General features: G+C 47.2%; 1 protein-coding gene across 1 annotated transcript in view; it reads right to left on the bottom strand.

Annotated features, from left to right (window-relative positions):
• LOC142772337 (ATP-binding cassette sub-family C member 3-like) overlaps positions 1 to 21,460 on the bottom strand; it is a 173,157-nt gene extending 151,697 nt beyond the window's left edge. The window contains exon 1 of the mRNA XM_075874535.1: positions 21,173 to 21,460. Coding sequence (XP_075730650.1) covers positions 21,173 to 21,460 — 288 coding nt within the window. The remainder of the gene's footprint in view (positions 1 to 21,172) is intronic.
• Positions 21,461 to 21,688: the final 228 nt, after the last annotated feature.

The raw sequence follows: 21,688 nt of genomic DNA, 5'->3' as shown, positions 1-21,688 counted from the left end.
ACAGGCATCAGCACTTTTATTATTCTTGCTACTGCTTCTTCGATGCTGCTTGTACAAATTCGTGCAATCCAATTTTTAAGTGTATTGTTTAGTGGAGTGTGAAACCGGTTTTCGGTTTTGCATTTCAACATCTCGAAGTGCCTAAAATGTACAAATCCAGAAGGATGTCGAGAAGGCCACGAAAGAAATAATCACTGAGTTCAATGCCCCGGGCATAGATGCATAGTTATTGCACCTCTTAGATGCAAAACGCTCCGTCATAAGCTGGAAAACGCAAAAACTCCGCAGGTGACGAAAAAAGACCGGCGAGCTCAATCGGCGAAATGAGAAACACCGTCCTGAACTTCAAAAGCAGCAGTGAAGAGATGCCTACTCAGGTACTGACAGAAAAATGCGCAAAGGAAGCAAATGGACTTTCTTCAAACACCTTATAGACGATAGCCAATTATGTGGCAATCAGAAGCTAGCCATAGACATACTAATTAATAAAGAATAAACTGGCAAGTACTTCAGAAGCCTCTATAATTTGGATATACGCCAACAAGTACCTTCCTCTTAGCCAAAGACCAACGTCTGTACGCCACCGGTATGAGGGTGTGCCTTCCCTAGAGCTGCACGCCACCTTCTTGGAAGCTGAGATCAGGGAAGTGCTCCATAACCTTAGTGGTAGGTCTGCCTCTGGTATTGTTGATGTTACAAATCGGTTGTTAAGAAATTTGAATGATAAATCAATACAAGCCTCACTAAAGGAGATGAACAGGGTATAGGAGGAGGGTGTCGTACCGGAAAGTTTGAAGAGGGTCACAATGGTCTTAATCCCCAAGCCAGGTAAATCGCCCAGCTTGAATTACCTCCGTCCGATATTTTTTTTTACTTTTTGCCTTACCAAAGTAGCGGAACATGCAGTGCCCAACAGGATATCACGCTACATCGAGCTCAATGACCTATTCCCATAAAATATGATAGGTTTTCAGCCTTCGCTTTCAACGCAGGGTGTCACGCTCCTGCTCAAAAGGCAGTTAATTGAATGTAAAAGTAAATATGCAAAAAGACTTCTCATATTGAACATTTCTAAATCACTTGATACTGTCTGACACGACTGTATTCTCAAGGACATACCATGTTTAAACCTGGGAGCGGAATTCCTCTCATTCGTTGAATCTTTTCTCGAGAACAGGATGGCGGCCACTGAATTGGGACAATCAGTCTCAAAGCCTTCCAATCTAGGAAGAAACGGTACTCTCCAAGGGGCAGTTACCTTCCCACTTCTTTTTGGTATAGCCATGTGCACGCTTTCGGAAAGCCTTTCAAAAGGTACTAATGTAGGTCACGTTTTATATGCTGACAACATCACAATCTCGTGTCCCGGAGGATTGGAGGTGGCGGTCGAACAAGTCCTACAGGATGCTCTGGATTTCAGAGAGTTTTTCTTGTAGGGTACGGGACTGGCACTTTCGCCGGAAAAGTCAGAGCTCCTACCGTACAGACAGGCTAGACGAGGTGCCAGGGGACTCACCCCAATTGATCAGGTGCCGATTAACATCTGTACCAAGGATGATGACATTATTCCTAGATTATATTTTATTAAAATTTTGGGGCTTTCGTTCGACTCTAAGGGCTGAAACGCAAAGACTAAATTGGAGAACATTTTCAGATAAATTATGCGGGTGTCCAACAAGAAGGGTGGCATAGGCGAGGATACCTTTCTAAGGGCTCACGACGCTATCCTCATGAGCCATATTGTAACGATGTTGAAGGACTCGGTGTATAATAAAACGTATTTATTAAAGAGCGAACCTGTTCCCACAACTCAAAGGGACTATGGTCATAGCACGTTACAGCAGAACACCGAGATGTCTTCTTCTACTTCTTCAAAAAGAGTCCCAAGCGCGTGGCGCACATCAGCAGGGGCCAGCTGGGTTCTCGTGCTATCATCATCGTCTCTGCGAACACTAGACGGCGCGCGTGTATGTCCCTGTGCGCGTGGTGATGGGCGCGTTGTTTGAATGCAGGCACTATGTCGCGGCATAATCCCCCTCCTTATACGCATCGTCCCGATGCGTCAGGCAATGAATAGATTCGTGGTAGGCGTCACTGGTCTTCCGGTGATCTTTCACAGTACGGCTTCATCCGGACTACATGTACAACCTCTGTAGGGTTGCGGCGTTTTGAGCTCCCGTGTATAGCGGATCTGACTTGGTAAGTTACATCGCATACACGATGGAGTACTTCGTAAGGCTCGAAGTAGCGGCTAAAAAGTTTTTCAGAAAGTCCACGGCGACGCACTGGGGTCCATATCCATACTTTGTCACCTGGTTGAAAATGCGCTTCGGTACAACGCTGATTGTACCGATAGGAGTCGATACGCTGTTGGCGGCGTATTCTGTATCTCGCCATCTGTCGTGCTTCCTCGGCTCTTTGCAGGAAGTCGTCAAGGCCAGGTGGATTGCTGCTTTCATCATTCAGTGGTAACATGGCATCCAGTGGAGTGGCGACTCTTCGGCCGAATACAAGTTCAAATGGTGTCACTCACGTTGTTTCTTGAACGGCTGTATTATATGCGAACGTGATGTAGGGCAATATTTCATCCCACAGTTTATGTTCGACGTCGATATACATTGAAAGCATATCAGTCAGCGTTCTGTTCAAGTGCTCCGTTAGGCCATTTGTTTGAGGATGGTATGCTGTAGTTCTTCTCTGGTGTGTATGGGTCATTCGCATCAGACGTTTCATTAAGTCTGCAGTAAAAGCTGGGCCACAATCTGTAATTACCACGCTGGGTGCACCATGTCTGAGGACTATGTTGTTGATGAAGAACTTGGCAACTTCAAGAGCTGTTGCAGTGTACAGCGTGTCAGTCTCAGCGTAGCGAGTGAGATAGTCCGTGGCTACGACTATCCACTTCTTGTGTGCAGTCGATGTCGGAAACTAGCCTAGGAGATCCATACCGACTTGTTGGAATGGGGAATGCGGTGGTTCTTTTGGCTGGAGGAGGCCTGCAGGTTTCACGGATGAAGTTTTGCGTCTTTGACACTCACGGCAAGTTTTCACATAGCGCTGAACTGATGTTAACAGTTTTGGCCAGTAGTATTTTAGGTGAATTCTGGCGAATGCACGGCTGACACGCATGTGTCCAGATGTTGGCTCATCATGACATGCGTGCAGAATCTCGTTTCGTAAAGGTGCAGGTACAACGAGTAAAAACTTGTCACCATGAGGCTTGAAGTTTCTCTTGTAAAGGACCCCTTCCCGAAGACAGAACGAAGGGAGCCCTCTGAATAAAGTGCGTGGGACTTTAACGTGGAGTCCTTGGAGACGCTGTATAAGCGGCAGCAAATCGGGGTCATTTTGTTGTTGTTGAGCGATTTCTGATGCCTGGACGGCGCCCAGAAACGGGAAGTCTTCTTCCTTCGGCTCACTCGTCTCCACTGGTGCGCGTGACAGGCAGTCGGCATCGCTGTGCTTTTTCCCAGATTTGTATACCACAGTAACGTCGTACTCTTGTAGCCTAAGGCTCCATCTTGCTAGTCGGCCAGAGGGATCCTTAAGATTCACCAGCCAACACAGGCAATTGTGGTCACTGACTGCTCGGAATGGTCTACCGTAGAGGTACGGCCGAAATTTACTTATGGCCCAAATGACCGCGAGACACTCTTTTTCGGTTGCAGAGTAATTTGTCTCAGCTTTCGAAAGCTTGCGGCTGGCATACGCTAGCACTTTTTCTTGGCCGTTTTGCCGCTGGACTAGAATGGCTCCGAGGCCGACGTTACTCGCATCAGTATGAACTTCAGTTTCGGCAGTATCATCGAAGTGGGCGAGGATCGGAGAGGCTTACAGGCGTGTTCTTAACTCATCAATTGCTTCCTGTTGTTCACTTTCCCACATAAAGGGCACCTCGTCTTTTGTCAGATTAGTAAGTGGTTCAGTAATGTGCGAAAAATTTTCCACAAATTGCCGATAGTACGCGCATAAACCCAGAAAGCGACGTACTGACTTCTTGTCTTTGGGTGTCGGGAACTTCGCGATGGCAGCTGTCTTTTCGGGATCTGGCCCAACGCCGTCGGAGCTGACGACGTGTCCGAGGAATCGAAGCTCTTCAAAAGCGAAGTGGCATTTTTCTGGCTTGATGGTCAAGTCTGCTGAACGAATGGCTTCTAATACTGTGCGGAGGAGTCGCTCTAGATGTTGGTCGAATGTAGCGGAAAATACGACAACGTCATCCAAGTACACCAAGCAGGACTGCCATTTCAGTCCCGCGAGAACAGCGTCCATCATTCTCTGAAACGTAGCTGGCGCTGTGCACAGGCTGAATGGAAGCGCTTTAAATTCGTAGAGGCCGTCTGGGGTTATGAATGCCGTCTTTTCACCGTCGCGCTCATCCACCTCAATTTGCCAATATCCGCTCTTGAGATCAAGGGAGGAGAAGTATTTCGCACTCCGTAGTCGATCGAGTGTATCATCGATACGCGGCAGAGGGTATACATCCCGTTTCGTTACGCTGTTCAGTTGCCGATAGTCGACGCAGAATCGAAGGCTGTTATCTTTCTTTTTACCAAGCACTACAGGAGATGCCCATGGACTGCTGGAAGGCTGGATCACGTCTTCTGAAAGCATCTCCTCCACTTGTTTCTTGATGACGTCTCTTTACTTTTCCGATACTCGATATGGGTGTTGGTAAATCGGTCTCGTGGCTTCTTCTGTTATAATCCTGTGTTTTGCAATAGCCGTGCGTCACACCTTAGAGGACGTTGAAAAGCAGTCCGAAAACTCTTTTATAAGGGCGAACAATCGTTTCTTTCGGTATTCTGGGAGCCTATGGTTGACGTTAACTGATGCGTCGACGTTGCAGGTCTCTTGTGGAGTGGTTGGCGTTGTCGCTAAACTGCATAGTTCAGTCGCCATGCAGAACTCGTAGAAATAGGCGATAGCAATACCTTGCGCGTTGTGCTGACATTCATTCCCGAAATTCGCAAGGAGGACAACTGAGCGGCCATTCGTTAAGTGAACAACACCCCTCGCCACGCAAATTCCTTTGTTTAAAAAGAGCTGTACGTTTCCATCCGCTATTCCTTCTTGGTCACAAAATGCCTTATTTTCAACAAGCACCATTACACTACAGCGTGGTGGCACTGTGACGTCATCATCAACAACGCGCAGAGCAGTAAGACGTCGCTTTTCCGAATCCTCCACCGACATAGCTTGTTCGGTCGAAAACGTTACACTGGATCTGCGCAGATTCATTATGGCTCCATTGGCTTGCAGAAAATTCATTCTTAGTATAAGATCCCTTGAACAGTCCGGCAGCACGATGAAGTCAGCAACGTAAGTAAAGCCTCTTATTTTGAGCCTTGAGGTGCATCTGCCGAGCGGTGTAACAGCGTGGCCACCTGCCGTGCGTATCTGTGCCCCACTCCATTTTGTCACAACCTTTTTCAGTTTCTTTGCCAATTTGTGACTCATTACCAAATAATCAGCGCCGGTGTCCACTAAAGCATTTAGCTCGTCTATTTTCAACCGCAAATCTGAAGTAATCTTCGCACTGCTGCGCTTATCCTCTGTAAACATAGCATCGCCACCCTGAAACCGTAATGGAGGATCTTCGCAACTGTCATTATCAGCGGCCTCACCTCTACAGGTCGCTTGCTTCAGTTTTCCTGGTGTGGGCTTGTAGAACGGTGCCCAGACTATGCGGAAGAAGCACATGGGCTGGGTGATCGGTAACGCCTGGGCGATAGCGATCTTGGCTGATGCTGGCGTGGAGTGAGTGGGCTCTGGCGCGCGGACAAGTACTCTTCGATCTGCGTTGGCCGTTCACCGTTTCGAGGGCATGGTGCGTACAACGGAAAGCCCCTAATCCTGCCTGTCGGTAGGGGCAGAACCTATACAGGTGACCTGCTTCCCCACAATGGAAACACAAAGGCCTGTGCTCATGGTCACGCCAGATGTCACTTTTCCGGGGCTTCTGATTCATGTAGCGAGCTACACCACGGGCTCGTGGCAGGTAGGTAGCCGTCGGTTCCAGTGGACGAAGTGTGCTGCGTACCGTTTGTGGGCAAGGAGAGGTCATCGTAACTGCTGCATTGGTGTGTGCCGCGGGTTGTCTGAGTACTTCAGAGCACGTTGGGATGCGTTGGATCGGCTGTACCGCACGCTCCGACTCACGTATCATCTGCCTCAGTTCATCTCGTACTACGTCGACGACAGACAGTGTTGCTGTAGTCTGAGGTGCTTGCAAATTGCTGAGCTCTTCCCTAATCACCGACCTGATGAGTTCTCGCAGAGCGTCCATGTTATTTCGCTGGCGTCCAGAGAAGACATCGGCAGGTGCACAGTTTATGTCTCGATTGTACTGTCGAGCCCGCTGTTCTAGCGTTTTCTCGATGGCTGTCGCTTCCGTATGAAACTCCGCAACTGTTCGTGGTGAGTTGCGGACGAGAACAGCGAATATCTCTTGCTTGACCCCACGCATGAGGTGGCGTAGCTTCTTGTCTTCGGTCATATGGGAATCCCCGCGCTTGAACAGGCGGATCATGTCCTCGATATACATTGCGACACTTTCGTTGGTGAGTGTGTTCCTGGATTCGAGCGCAGCCGGCGCCTTTTCTATGCGATCCGCGCTGGCATAAGTCGCCAGAGCTTGTCGCCGAAATTCATCCCAGGTCGTAAAGGAGGTTTCATGGTTCTCATACCACGTCTTTGCGAAATCCTCCAAAGCAATTTATACGCGGCGGAGCTTCTCTCTCTCGTCCCAACCGTTCAAACGTGCCACTTTCTCAAAGAGGTTCAGCCAATCTTCTACGTCTTCATACGAGTCGCCATGAAATACTGGTGGCTGGTGAGGCTGATTTATCACCACTTGGGCTGGTGTTACATGACTTGTCATGATGGTAGCGTCCATTGATTGAGTTCCCCTTGGCGTGAAGTGGAGTGGACTGAATTCTGGTGAATCATCTCGAAGACGGCAACTGGTCCTCTGATGTACAGGTGTCGGCTCCACAGGATCAACTCGCTGGTGGTCGGGGCTACGCTGTTTTGTGTTCGTATTGCTTTGATTCATTACCCAGCACGTCCACCAGAAATGTAACGATGTTGAAGGACTCGGTGTATAATAAAACGTATTTATTAAAGGGCGAACCTGTGCCCACAACTCGAAGGGACTATGGTCGTAGCACGTTACAGCAGAACACCAAGATGTCTTCTTCTTCTACTTCTTCAAGAAGAGTCCCAAGCGCGTGGCGCACATCGGCAGGAGCCAGCTGGGTTCTCGTGCTATCATCATCGTCTCTGCGAACACTAGACGGCGCGCGTGTATGTCCCTGTGGATGTGGTGATGGGCGCGTTGTTTGAATGCAGGCACTATGTAGCGGCATAATATTTATACAATTGTGGCTCTCAATTGGACCAAGACAGAGAGAGATAAATTGGACTAACTGATGTGTAAAAGTGTCAAAAAAAGGCTCGGTGTCTTAACCACGACTTGCACAGAAAAGCTCTTGAAGTTGGGAGTGCATACCACCCCTGCTGAATTAGTTGAAGCACGGAGGTCAGCCCAAATCATTTGTTTATCCAATTTTAAAACAGGAAAACAACTGCAAGATGCGGCAGGGCTTCATTTTAACTTTAATCAGAGAGAAACCGTGCAACTGTTTATTGAACAAGGAATACACTTATTGTTGACCGTTTTTCAAGAATTATAAATCCTGAATGCAATAAAGGTCGTAGAATAGCGAGGGCTAGGGCTTCCATACAGAAGGGCCCCGGAACGGAAACAACTTTTCTGTGGCAGTTGTCAATGAGAGAGGAGAACTCTCGGCCACTTCGGTGTGGACCTCCCTGGTCGATGTAGCAGAACAGACTGCTGTAACTCTGGCATTGCTGGACCCAATACGCACAACGGTCTCCACCGACTCCCGAGCGGCCGTTAGAGCGTTTGCTTTGGGATTGATAGCCACAGAGGCAGCCAAGATTCTTCACAGCAGACCCCTCGAGATTCTCCATCACATAGCCTGCTTTTCAGCTCACATTGAACCAGACGTACTATCGGGTCACCTGAACCTAAACGAGATAGCCCACAACCATGCGCGAGGTTTTTCATGCCGCGATAGGCTGGTGTCTCGCGTGAGTTCGGGAGAGCTCGTCCACAGTGATCCACTCGTTACCTTTCGTGAGATAACATCTCATCACACAGGAGAGCGACAGACATTTTTCTTTCTTGATTATAAGCTCTATAGATCACAAAAGCACGTTTTCCATGCTCTAGACGCGGTCTTACTACTCGAAGGGCTTTCTGAGCATGCTTCATCCGGAAGGTTATACACTTTGTCCAGATTGTGGTGAATATCGTGCTCTAAGTCACATGCTCTGGCAGTGCCCGGCGCTACAGGACTTCCCCAAGAAATAGACTGGACGACGGCAATCACAGAACCCAGACAAGATGTAGAGCTTCAGGCTGTCCAGAGGGCTCGTAATCGTACTTAGAGGCATGGCCTCTCTGTTCCGACATGGGAATAGCCGACGGCTGGGTAGGGACCTACTTAGTTGATGATGATATATGGTGTTTTTTGGTGCAAGGGCCATTTGATGTCCAAAGAGCGCCAGTTCATGCGACAAGGAATGTGGACAATGATTGTGATTAGCGGCTGTATAAGGGCCATAAAATTCCTTGCGGTAAGGCGGGTAAAAACATACAAGTAATAAAATCATGACCATGCCGTGGAAGGTGTGTGTGGTGTGAATAGATTACAAAAGATGGTGATAATAAAAACCATGGTGTATATGTATCGCATTAGCACAAGTGCCTCACTGGTTCATACCCTTGCGTGCAAGGGCCGTGAGGCAAGTGCTTTCCTGTGTAGCCACCGCAGCAAAAACCTCCCTGGAGAGGTCTTGCTACGGGATGCCCGGGTATATGATATGAAAATTACGAATTTCTTTTAAAAACGCTAACAATGATTTATGACTAAAAAGCGGTTCTATACCAACAAACATTGCAGGGTGTAAAGGTATATGTTGTCGGTAAGGTAATGAAAAATGCTGTTTTCTTATAGTTTCTAAGTGTTTACCATGGATTAACACGTGAAGGACGGTTAATGGTTCACCACATCTGTCACACAATGGTGGATCGCCATCAGACAAAAGATAAGTGTGTGTCATGTATATGTGTCCTATCCTGAGTCTCGTTAGTATAAACTCTGTATGACGCGATTTTGATACTGGCAGCCAATGACCAAGGTGTGGCTTAATAATGTGTAGTTTGTTTTGTGTGTGTGTATCCCACTTGCTCTACCAGTAGTCCCTGATGTTTCGTTTGAGAGACGGCTTAAGATCAAGGGCCGGAATATGGGTGTAGGGCCCGTGCTTTTGTGGACGGATGCAGCAAGCTGATCCGCCCTCACATTGCCTTGGATCTCACGGTGCCCTGGCACCCAGCACACTACAACATGTTGTTTTAGTGTGTAGAGTGTGCACAAAATGGAGTAAAGTGAGACAAGGACCGGGGTTTTTTGCTTTTAGGACTGTGCAGAGCCGTTACCACACTGAGGGAGTCTGTATAAATTACTGCTTTTTGTATTTGTAGTTGTTTGATGTGTTTAGCTGCCACAAGTATCGCGTAAGCTTCTGCTGTGAAGATACTTGTGCTTGGATGTAGAGGGCCAGCATCCGAAAAGGATGGGCCGACAGCAGCGTAGGACACAGAGGAGTTGGACTTGGAAGCATCTGTAAAGAACTCAGGACGTGTGTATTTGTGTTGAAGTTCCAGGAAGTATGTTCGGATATGGGCAATGGGCGCATGTTTCGTAACTTCTAGAAAGGACACATCGCAGTCTATAGTCTGCCATTGCCACGGTGGCGGATATGCTACAGGAGCCATTAAACTTTGTTCTAATGAGACTCCAGTTTCCTCGGCTAGACGTTTCAGGCGAACTGAGAAGGGCTGCCTAATCGAAGGCCTGTTTTGAAACAGAAATGAGCTCGACAAGTCATTATTAGTAGAGTATGAGGGGTGCTTTTTATCTGCTTTCACCTTAAGGAAATAAACAAAAGACATATAAGTTCTCTGCAGATGAAGCGACCACTCATTTGACTCAACATAAAGGCTTTTTACGGGGCTGGTGCGAAAAGCACCCGTAGAAAGGCGGATGCCCAAATGGTGCACGGGGTCCAGCATCTTTAAAGCACTTTGAGTTGCAGACTGATAAACAACGGCCCCATAATCTAAGCGGGTGCGAATGAGGCTTCGATACAGATTTATGAGCCATTGCCTATCACTACCCCAAGTAGTACGTGACAGCACTTTAATAACATTCATGGCTTTTAAACATTTCATTTTTAAATTCTTGATGTGCGGAACGAAGGTCAGCTTGTTGTCCAAGATTATCCCTAAGAATTTATGTTCGGCTTTGACGGACAGACGTTGCCCGTTCAGTCGAATGTCAGGTTCAGAGTGCATGCCTCTCTTTCGAGAGAACAAGACACACGTGCTTTTTTGTGGGTTAAGTCGAAATCCGTTTTAATCTGCCCATTTGGAGACCTTGTTTAAGCCCAGCTGAACCTGCCGCTCACACATTGCCAAGTTGCATGACTTGAAGCCAAGCTGAACGTCGTCAACATATGTACAATAGAACATACTGTGGGGGATGGACAAGTACAAAGAATTCATTTTGATAATAAAAAGTGTGCAACTAAGCACACCACCTTGTGGCACGCCTGTTTTCTGGACAAATGTTTGGGAGAGAACACTGCCCACACGGACACGGAATGTCCGGTTTGACAGGTAACTTTCGATTATATGAAACATTCTTCCGCGCATACCAAGGTGGGACAGATCTCATAGAATTTCAAAACGCCATGTTGTATCATAAGCCTTTTCGATATCGAGGAACACAGAGAGAAAATATTGTTTATGGACGAAGGCGTCTCTGATCTGTGCCTCGATACGAACAAGGTGGTCTGTGGTGGATCTGCTTTCTCGAAACCCGCACTGAAATGGGTCGAGCAAATTGTTTGTTTCAAGGATATGTACAAGTCGGCAGTTTATCATTTTTTCAAAAAGTTTACAAAGGCAGCTGGTTAGTGCAATGGGCCTATAACTTGAAACTGAGGAAGGGTCCTTGCCCTGTTTCAAGATAGGGATAACAATAGCCTCTTTTCAGGAAGCAGGGATGGTGCCTGAAAGCCAGATAGCATTGTATAGAGAGAGTAAAGTTTTTCGCGTTTCGAGCGGCATGTTTTTCAACATTTCATATGTGACACGGTCGTAGCCTGGAGCGGAATTATTGCAAGAGTTTAGCGATGTTTGTAGCTCAGCTAAGTTGAAAGGTTGGTTGTATTTCTCGTAATTTGTGCACTTTGATTCTAGTTTCTACTTTTCTATCTTTGCTTTGTGTCTTTGGAAAGCTTCAGTGTAGTGTGACGAGCTAGACACCTGCTCGTAGTGTGCACCGAGGAAGTTCGCTTGATCTTCCAGGCTATCACCCTGTGTGTTTACGAGTGGGAGTGAGTGTACTTGTCTTCCTGCTACCTTACGAACCATGTTCCAGACTTTAGCCTCTTGTGTATATGAATTTATCCCTGATAAAAACTTGTGCCAGCTTTTTTTTCTGGCCTGCCGACGCGTTCTCCTGCTTCGAGATTTTATTTTCTTAAAGCTCTCAAGGTTTTCCGCTGTCGGCGAGTTCCGCAGCAACCTCCACGCCCTGTTCTGTTCCTTTCGCGCATTCTGACACTCAGTGTTCCACCACGGAACGTGTCGTTTCCTGGGCAGTCCAGATGTTTGTGGAATGCACTTGGTTGCTGCGTCAGTAAGAAAAGCTGTGAAGTACTGCACAGCTTCATGTATACCTAACCCGAAGATGTCAGTCCAATTTAGGTGAGTAAGCTTTTGAAATTGTTCCAAGTTGGCTTTGTTTACCAGCCATTTGGGAACATGTGGAGGACATTCATTTATTATTGGTGTACTCAAAACTAAAGGGAAATGGTCACTTCCATATGGATTATTTATGACTTTCCACTGAAGTAATGGTACAAGTGAAGGAGATGCGATACTGAGGTCTATGGAAGAGTAAGTTTTGTTGGCAAGGTTATAGTATGTTGCCTCTTTCCTATTCAACAGACAAGCACCCGATGAAATGAGGAATGGTTCAATGAGGCGACCTCGGGCATCACAGCGAGAGTCACCCCACAGACCATTATGTGCGTTCAGGTCCCCAAGGACCAGATAAGGTTCAGGTAGTTCGTCTATTAAAGACTGGAATTGAAGTTTTTCGAGACGGTGGTGCGGAGGTATGTACAAAGAGCAGACAGTGACAAGTTTGTTTAGAATAACTGCTCGGACAGCCACCGCCTCGAGGGAAGTTTGAAGGGGTAATTGTGTGCATGATATACCTTGACTTACTATAACCGCTACACCACCGGATGGTAGCATGGCATCATCTCTATCCTTTCGGAAGATTATGTAGTTACGTAAAAAGTTTGTGTTAGTTCGTTTTAAGTGTGTCTTTTGTACACACAGCACTCTTGGATTGTGTTTATCTAGGAGTTCTTGTAAGTCATCGAGGTTTCGAAGAAGACCTCGGATGTTCCACTGTAATATTTCTGTCTGCATATTTAAACAAAAGAGATGCTGCTGTGTGTACAAAGAGTATCCTGTGTTGGAGTGAGCTCGTTAATTCAGGTGGCAGGACGGTCGTCCGGCCCCGTTATTGGTTTTTTGTTTTTCTTGGCACGCTCCAAGGAGGCGCGCCGCTCTTTTGGTACCAAGGGTACCGTTGTATCCATTGCCTCCTCAGAGGCACTGGATGCCCACACATGCGAGCTGGTGGTTCGGATTATAGGCTTCGCCTGGTGAGGGGAGGCCTTGAGACCGGAGGACCCTGGAGTCTCCGACCTCAATTTGCTTGAAGGCGGAGCAGACTGAACCACTGCCGCCTTGGGGGCAGGCGCCACAGCCGATGGCTCGCTCTGCGCTGGCCGAAGGGGTGGCGAGGGCTGGTGCGGCGTTGCCCCCTGACGCGCCGCATCAGCATATGTTGCGCCGTAAAATGGCGACACTCTTCGTCTTGCTTCTTTGAATGTGATGTTTTCTTTGACTTTAAGAGTGATTAATTCTTTTTCTTTCTTCCAGTTAGGGCACGAACGCGAATACGCGGCGTGTTCCCCGTCACAATTCACGCAGTGGGGCGTAGTAACACAGTTATCAGATGGGTGGCCGTGGCTACCACATCTTGCACAAGTTTCCTGACCCCGGCAGTTCTGCGAGCCATGACCAAATCGTTGACATTTATAACACCGTCTTGGATTGGGAATGTAGGGACGGACAGATAGTTTGATGTAGCATGTGTCTATAGATGAAGGTAGTGTGCTAGATGCGAAGGTGAGCATGAAATGTTTGGTAGGTATTTCTTTGTTGTCTCGTCTGCTGACGATTCTTTTCACATCTGTGACATTTTGCTCTTTCCACCCTTCAAGCAGTTCCTGTTCAGACATTTCAAGAAGGTCTGCTTCTGAAACAACTCCGCGTGAGGTGTTCATTAATCTGTGAGGTGAAACAGATACTGGGATATTACCAAATGCTACGAGACTGCCAAGTTTTTCATAGTGGTGTTTTTCAGGCAGCTCAAGGAGAAGGTCTCCGCTAGCCATCTTTGTAACCTTGTATCCTGGGCCAAAGACTTCAGTCAGAGATTTAGCAACAAGAAATGGAGATATGGCTCTGGCTCATTTTGTTGGGTTTTCGCTGTGCACAACATGGAATTTGGGAAAGCATTGTCTGGGTTGGCTAAAAATTGATATGTCATCGGTGCGTCCCCTCTTAGGCGGAAGACGATCTAGGAGACGGGGAAATGCAGGTGTTCCCATAGTAGTGTACTTTTTTTTCGGCAGCAATGGCGACCACCCACCATGGAGTCCAACCAGGGGACGCCGAAGCACTTAATAGCATAAGGCTGCAGACGCCAGCCGTACATTGCCACTATAACCAAATATAACTACTCAAGGTTGAGTAATTACACAAGGTTAACCCTTGCCGCCAGGAAAAATCGGAAGTAAATGGAAGGGAGAAGAAGACAGGACAGATTTAAAGACGAGAAAAGACTAAGATGTAGGAAGAGAGAGATAGGAAAAGGCGACTGCCGATTTCCCCTGGGTGGGTCAGCCCAAGGGTGCCGTCTACGTGAAGCCGGGGCCAAAGGGGTGTGTTGCCTCTGCCGGGGGGCCTTAAAGGTCCAATCACCCAGCATTGGCTCAACTTCCAGGATCCCCTTTTCCCCGGACACGGCAAAGCCACGCACGGCTAGGCGTGGGAGGGAGCCGAAACTGCCCCGTTAGCTCGGGTCCGTGGTGTCGCTACACACCAAACGCCTACTTGCGCAGGCGCCCCTGCGGGGAGGGACCTACTTAGTTGACCCACTTCTTGGCCTCTCAGAATGAAAATGAAGTTTTTTGTCTGCCTGCCTGCCTGCCTGCCTGCCTGCCTGCCTGCCTGCCTGCCTGCCTGCCTGCCTGCCTGCCTGCCTGCCTGCCTGCCTGCCTGCCTGCCTGCCTGCCTGCCTGCCTGCCTGCCTGCCTGCCTGCCTGCCTGCCTGCCTGCCTGCCTGCCTGCCTGCCTGCCTGCCTGCCTGCCTGCCTGCCTGCCTGCCTGCCTGCCTGCCTGCCTGCCTGCCTGCCTGCCTGCCTGCCTGCCTGCCTGCCTGCCTGCCTGCCTGCCTGCCTGCCTGTCTGTCTGTCTGTCTGTCTGTCTGTCTGTCTGTCTGTCTGTCTGTCTGTCTGTCTGTCTGTCTGTCTGTCTGTCTGTCTGTCTGTCTGTCTGTCTGTCTGTCTGTCGAGCGTTACGGATGCGTTTTGATCACTTTGTGCGCTTTGACATGCCATTCGACCGCATCAATGAAATACCACACGCCAGCAGCTTGTTTATTATATGACGGGATGTTGTGCAACAAACTGTCATAGCTGCAGTTACAATGATAAGCTGATGTCTCTAGTGAAATCTACACACCGCTGACTCCAGGGGCTTCTGCATCGTAAGAATCCATAAGAAAGTGTGTGAAAAAACCGGACAGTTATTTTCTTGGGCATAAGCAACAGAAGTTGTGGAATAATTTCAGATGACCAGCTGCGCTTTGTATGCTGTACAATCACTCGTAATCGCGTCCTTTGTATCAGCTGTTTACACAGAATAAACACTAGTATCTTTAATAAACAATCAGTGATTGATATATGAGGTAGACGTCCCAAAATCATCATATGAGAGTCACTGGAGTGAAGGGCTCCAGAAATTTCGATCACCTGGGGTTCTGTAACGTGCACCCAAATCTGACCACGCGGGCCTACAGCCTTCATTGAAAATGCTGCCTCCACAGCCCAGACTGGATCCCGCGACCTTCGAGTTAGCAGCCGAGTACCTTAGCTACTAGATAATCACAGCGGGTCTTCAATGAACAAGGGACGAAATTCCTCTATTGCAAAAAACGCACACTATTATGCGCTCAATAACAGTATAAGTAAAATAAATGATAAACACATGTAGCCTTAGTGAGCGGCACGCGTTTCGGCTGCTTGACACATACAGCCAGAGGTCAGCTAACTCATTCATGAGTTCATTCATTCAGACTCAAATCTATCCATATATCTCAATGAGTGTAGGTGAGTAATATTACCTAAGCACTCGGAGGAATGAATACTGTGAAGAGGCCGTTACGACACATTTCGTGAAGCCGGAAGTAGGAAAGAGTAGAGGAATCTTCCTCGCAAGGTTGGTCGCATTTCCGCGGCTCACGCATGCGCAACTGGCGCCGGCGAGAGGGCAGCAAACTGCGCGAGTCGATGGTAGGCGTGGTGGAAAAGCGAACCATTTGTGCTGAGAGCAAGCGTATTGCGAACTCGCTCGTAGTGTGGCTATGTGTCATTTGCAGCGGTAATATGGCTCATATTGTGCATCTAAATTGCATTTGCAGCACTGCACTTTGTGTTTATTACCTTGAATGAAGAGAATAACGGCGCGAGTTAGCCAGATATTTACCACGATGAGGCTGTTTTCTTCTCCAGATACGTTAGGTTCAAGACATGAAACAATATGTAAAAGTGAATTTTCAATCGCTCTTGCTATTTAGCCAGATAAGTCGCAGCCGAGTCATTATTTACTCGTGTGTGTCACGATACGTGAGCACGAGTATTGTTCTCAGCAGCTAGCGTCGACTGCAACCATATCTAAAAAAACTGGCCAAAGTTTCATGTATATCATACATGTACATAAATAACAGAGGCTACAGTGGCAACGGCAAAAAAACAGTCGGAACTGTCCATAAAAGTGCTATCGCAATAAATTGTACATTCTGAGCTCCAGCTGGCTCTCAACAACGTGGTCATGCGAGCGGGGGTGCAGACGACACGAGACGATGGCATCACCAATTCAAGGGGACATGGCCAGTGGCCGACGGTAGGCTAAAGGCTGGCAACTAGTTGGTGGTCAGTTTAGTCAGCGACGCTGCCGAAAAAATACCCCCACCTCTCCTATGGGAATCATGAGCAAATGCCAATGCATTTATTGCGCCGAGAGAAAGTACCGTTGCCGTCAGCCATTCACCTTCTCCAATTTCTTCCATCGCCTTGAGAGGCACCCAGCCAAAGAACGGTCGAGTGTCAGGAGCGAGCGGACGGGAGAATGGGGCACCAGCGCTTTCAGCTCGACGCTGGCGTTTCACAGCGGCATGTAAAGCACACATTTTCGGATGTTCTTGAGAGGCACTCAGCCAGCGAGCGTTCGAGGCTTGAAAGTGGTGTGCGAGCGAACGCGAGAGTGCAGGGCAGGAAGGAGAGAAAACGAACTGTGAGAGGAGAGGCAAAGCACTGTACCTACTCTCTCTTACACCTCTCTCACACCACATGCTCCAGTTGCTAGGTGCGAGAATAGGTGCGCCCACCCACAGCTGTTGATATGAGAGAGGGAGTGAGAGCGAAGAGATTGCACCTTAAGAAGCGTGATCAATGTCGCGGACATTGCTGGATGCCCGACTTCGCACAAATAAGAAGTGCTTTCTCATTTGAAAGAGTTCGACTCGGGAGTCATGGCTGGAGTCAAGCCAGTGAGCGTGCGTGGCCCGACAACGTAGGTTTACTTTCCGCCTACAACACCCGGGCTTGGTCGGAGTACGAACGTAGGCCGACTATTTTTCAGGTCGGTGAACTAACCAAGCATGGGTGATCACGCTTAGCAATTTGCCCGTCGTGTAAGCAGAAACGAACATCTCTTTTACGTTTTTTTAAACATGGCCAGTGAAACAATTTTAGGCGAGAATTTAAATGAATGCATGCGCATGAAGCAAGTCTATGGTGCATTATGCAAACTAAATTGTTATTCTTACACAAACTCGAAGAAAGTGTACAAAAAGAAAATAGTATAATTGTTCCACAAGGTAAAATTTAGTTTTTTGCATTCTTGAAATACGCAACTGTGGCCTAGATGAAGGTGATCTGTGAAATAGCAATGGCAGCTTCAACCACTTGGTCGGCTGATTTGGCAGGAGATTGTGTGAACAGCGTGGTTACAATTTCGGTGAGTATGTCTGCCCAGATTTTTTGTAAAAAGAAACGCCGAGATGACACAGAAAGCACAATGTCGTGTCCTCTAGGCGGTGTTTAATATCCGTTTACCGGAAAGCACTGCCGAGGCGTTCCCACCTGCCTTTGTACGCACTACCCGGCAGCCTCCAGCGATGCTGTAAAGCTTAAAGATGTAAGACTATAAGAATGGCATGCAGCATGAATATTTTTAACAGGAAAGGGTGCAATAATTCGGCCATTCTTTCGTTCCTGTTGATGCTATTGAGGGGTAAAAGTTCGTTAGTATAAAGCTCTGAGTGATCCGCAGTTTGATTACTGACACCCTCGTGGGCTGCTCTAAAGATGAGCACAGCATTTGTGTCGCACTATCTGACTATACCTAACTCGACTGTTTGAGATATAGCACGTTACTATTCAGAAAACTTTTACCACTGCAAAAAAATTGGAATTTGGACCCTATCTTTGCACAAGTGATTCGTTTGCTTTTTGCATGCGATAAAACTGCTTCCATCATTTTTAGGCTGCAAATATTGTTGCATCTGCTGTTTGACTGAATTGGCAGCTCTGTTTTTTATAGTTTGTAGGGCATCATACAAGTATTTCCAGGGCCGGCGGGTTGTAAACCCGTTGACTAAAAGCCCATTTTTTTCGACCAATTTAGATACTTTCACACTACGTCCTATTTCCACTACCGTTGAAAAAAACTAAATAGTTTCATCAATGTATTTCTGGGCTGGATAGTCTGTTGGTTTCATTGGCTTCAACGAAAAAACAAGCCTCTCAAACTAGTATTCACCTTCTGTCGTACTTATAGCTTCAAAGCATGCAACTTATAAGAAATTTTGAAGTGGTGCTTCAAAGTCTCCTTGGCTGTTCTTGTCATGACTTTTCTTATAACTACAGGCTGTCTCATAGTATAGCATGTTGGTACATCAATGCAGGACGAAGCAGAAAACAGGTTGCAGGTTACACAGGCGTCACGGAGAGAGCATCCACCAGTGGCCAGGAGTGTTCGCGCAAAAAAATCTGTTTAAATAAAAATTTACGTGTATGTAGCTGTGATGTCAGCTTCATTGAAGCTCCTATAGTTACCAGTATGTATGAACTGCAGCGGCTGCCACTTGGGTGACGAGAAATTTTAGTCGTTGGGAATGCGATAATGCCTGATGTCTCTTCGTACGTACGTTTGTAGGTGTACATGCAAAAAAAAAAACATTCAGCAAAGTGTTAGAGAACCCTTCCTCTGATACGCCCTATTAGCTGTCAGATGCAGCCACGTGCTAATTTTTGCCGGGCCGAGCGTGTTCCTATAGAAACTGGCAGTCTGCCATGTCAGAAATTGAGATTGCTTCTATGTTGGTGGCCATAACATTGGCCAACGTGAGACCAGTGTTAATCACCCTACGTCAGTAGACCTTGCCATCCCAACTATATCGACCGTCATCCAGATTGGTCTGTGACTTTGGGCCAGCGTTGTGTCCAGCACTTTTTACCATTCGGAAGAAATGTCACAACCCAGGCCCCTGTAAAAGCACGCAAGTTCACCAAACTTTTCACTCTGCAGCTCGGATTGCGTAGGACTTTCATCAGCTATCCCTTCGTTATGCATAGGCACAAAATGTAATGACGCGACAGCGTTAAAGAGCACGTTTTTCTAAGGTTCCAGCGTTCGCGTCGTTGGTTTCTGGTGAAAAATCCGTAACGTATGCGTTACAAAAAATGAAAAAAAAACAATGCAAATAAAATAAATAAATGATAAAATTCCCGCAGAAGAGTTGTGACCAAACCAGGGCTTTGAGGATTTAAGTGTGGATCGAAACTGGGTCATTTGCGTGTCAAGCAGATGTTCTTCAAGGCCACGCTTCTGCTTGTGAAAACCTTGAAAATAACTTCATGTGATTGGAAATGCAGAGAGTGTACTTTTCATGCTTCACAAACGCATGCTTCTTGTATACATGGTTCACAATGCAACGTGAAATTTCGCAGAAATAATTCGTGCTACAAGCGTTCATTGCCAACGGGTGTCAAAATATGTGATTATCATAATGGCTCCGCGGTGGAAAGCCGGCACCACACTACAAAACGCAAACATGCTCTTGCGCCTTCTCTCTTAAAGTCACGTAGTGGGGGCATAGCAAATTTGAGAAGATGTCATATACTAAGTGTTTGACTCATTGTTTAATATGTGGGGTTTAACGTCCCAAAAACCACCATATGATTATGAGAGACGCTGTAGTGGAGGGCTCCGGAAGTTTCAACCGCCTGGGGTTCTTTAAACTAAGTGTTTGAAGTACGCACTAACAACAGGATGTCGCTGTTGCGCTAAACTCCTAAAGGGGAAGACTTAGGGTAGCCTAATTTCGTCATGAGTGAGTCTGAGTGGGCGCTACAACTTTTGCTGACCTATGCAACCGCGAATCTAAATTTGCTTTTGACGCGTGACATGCGACCAGGACGATTTACTGAAATCATTCGTTTAGAGAAAGTGGTCCAGCTTGCACTAGCATCAGGGCAAAATTGCGGGTCATAAACATGAGCTCGAGCAATCTATTATACAAAAAACGGAAGAATAAAAATTGTAGTGTGCGTACATTTACTCAACTTAGTTATATCAATTGAATTCATGCTCATTTCTTAAGTACAAGAAATGTTGGACGCGATAGCGCGCTTGAATTGCGCATTCACAACTTTGCCAATTCGGAGCAGCAATCACGTATACGTTCTCACCAAATATGCGGGTCTGTTGCTTTTGAGTCTGATTTATTTCAACAATTTTGACTACAGAATACGCCTTTCCATAGTTGGCGCAAGGGAGCCATACGCAACTAAAACATACGATGAAATTCTGGCTCGACGGTAGATGTAAGTGCGATCATCAAAAATAATTGTTAAAATTGTTATAACACCTGAGTATGTTTAACACTTGCATACAATGAGCATAAGCGCTACTCTATTTTGCATAAGTAAGTCTATTTTGGAACAAGCTGTGCGATGTGCTAGCGACAAGTGTGCAAAAGCCTGATATGCCCCGTCTCCTCTGCCTCGCGGGGAGCCAAGAAAGGCGTGTGTTCTGAATAGGTGCGCGTGCTCGCCACCTTGCCGCTTCGATAATGCCACCATCGGTGTAAAACAAGTCCCAACTGTGCCGTCACTAAGTAACTTCTAATCGGCACTTTTAGTGTCATGAGGCAGTACTTCACTGCTCACTGACGGCGGCACAACACTACCGCACCAAGTGGGGGCACCTTGCGAGAGATAAGGTGTGGTAAATATATAGCGTGTTTGTGCTATATCGCTTTCGTGTACGTTGGTGTCATAAGTCGTAAACCTACAGGCACCTATTGTCGTAAAACGAGAGGTCGTGGATTTGATTCGAGGCGGCGAAACTTGCTCAATTATTTGTTGCTTTTTTATTTCATCCTTAGTGTGCATTTTACCAACGTCATATTCAAGGCAGAAATAGGTCCGTAAAATATTTGTTAGCCCTGGCACAATACGCTTTCGCGGTAGCATATCTAGACCAACAGTTTAAATATATGATATGAAATATAAACAAAGGTACTTCGCTGGAGTTTTCAAAAGAGCGAAAGTAAAAGTGTGTGTACAGGGAGCCTACCTCGACTGTGCGGAGTCTTGCGAGGAAGAATCCGAGGGCGGCCGTAGTAAGTAGAAGCCAGAGGACGCAAGCCAAGGCGGCTTCGATGCCTATGCGCCGGACAAGCATGTAGAATATGACAGGCATGACTACGAGACCAGCTGCTGGCATCGGGATCAGTGTCACAGCGAACGAGAGTGTTGTGCAGTCGACGCTGAAGACAGACATCACGTACCCCGGGGGATTTGCCTTGCGCGCTGACGGCGAATGTCGCAGCATCTGCAGAAGCACCCACAAACTAGCACTCATCGCTGCAGAAAAAAGTCACACCTTTGCCGCAAAGGCAAAGCGATAAACGTGATAGCAGCAAATTGGAAGGTCACGCGCAGAATGGCAAGCAGATCAAAACGTGCTCCACGCTTTTCACGCACAAATGATGCAACAAACGTTCTTACAGGTGCACATAACCGCAAATAAGCGTCTCAACCCTTACTTTGCTGTGTCTGAAAACAGCGCTCTGTTTTGCAAACGAAGATG

The sequence above is a fragment of the Rhipicephalus microplus genome, chromosome 9 (assembly GCF_043290135.1).
Source record: "Rhipicephalus microplus isolate Deutch F79 chromosome 9, USDA_Rmic, whole genome shotgun sequence".
NCBI lineage: Eukaryota > Metazoa > Arthropoda > Arachnida > Ixodida > Ixodidae > Rhipicephalus > Rhipicephalus microplus.
Note: the sequence above shows the minus strand (reverse complement) of the source record. Positions and strands in the feature narration are given on the sequence as shown.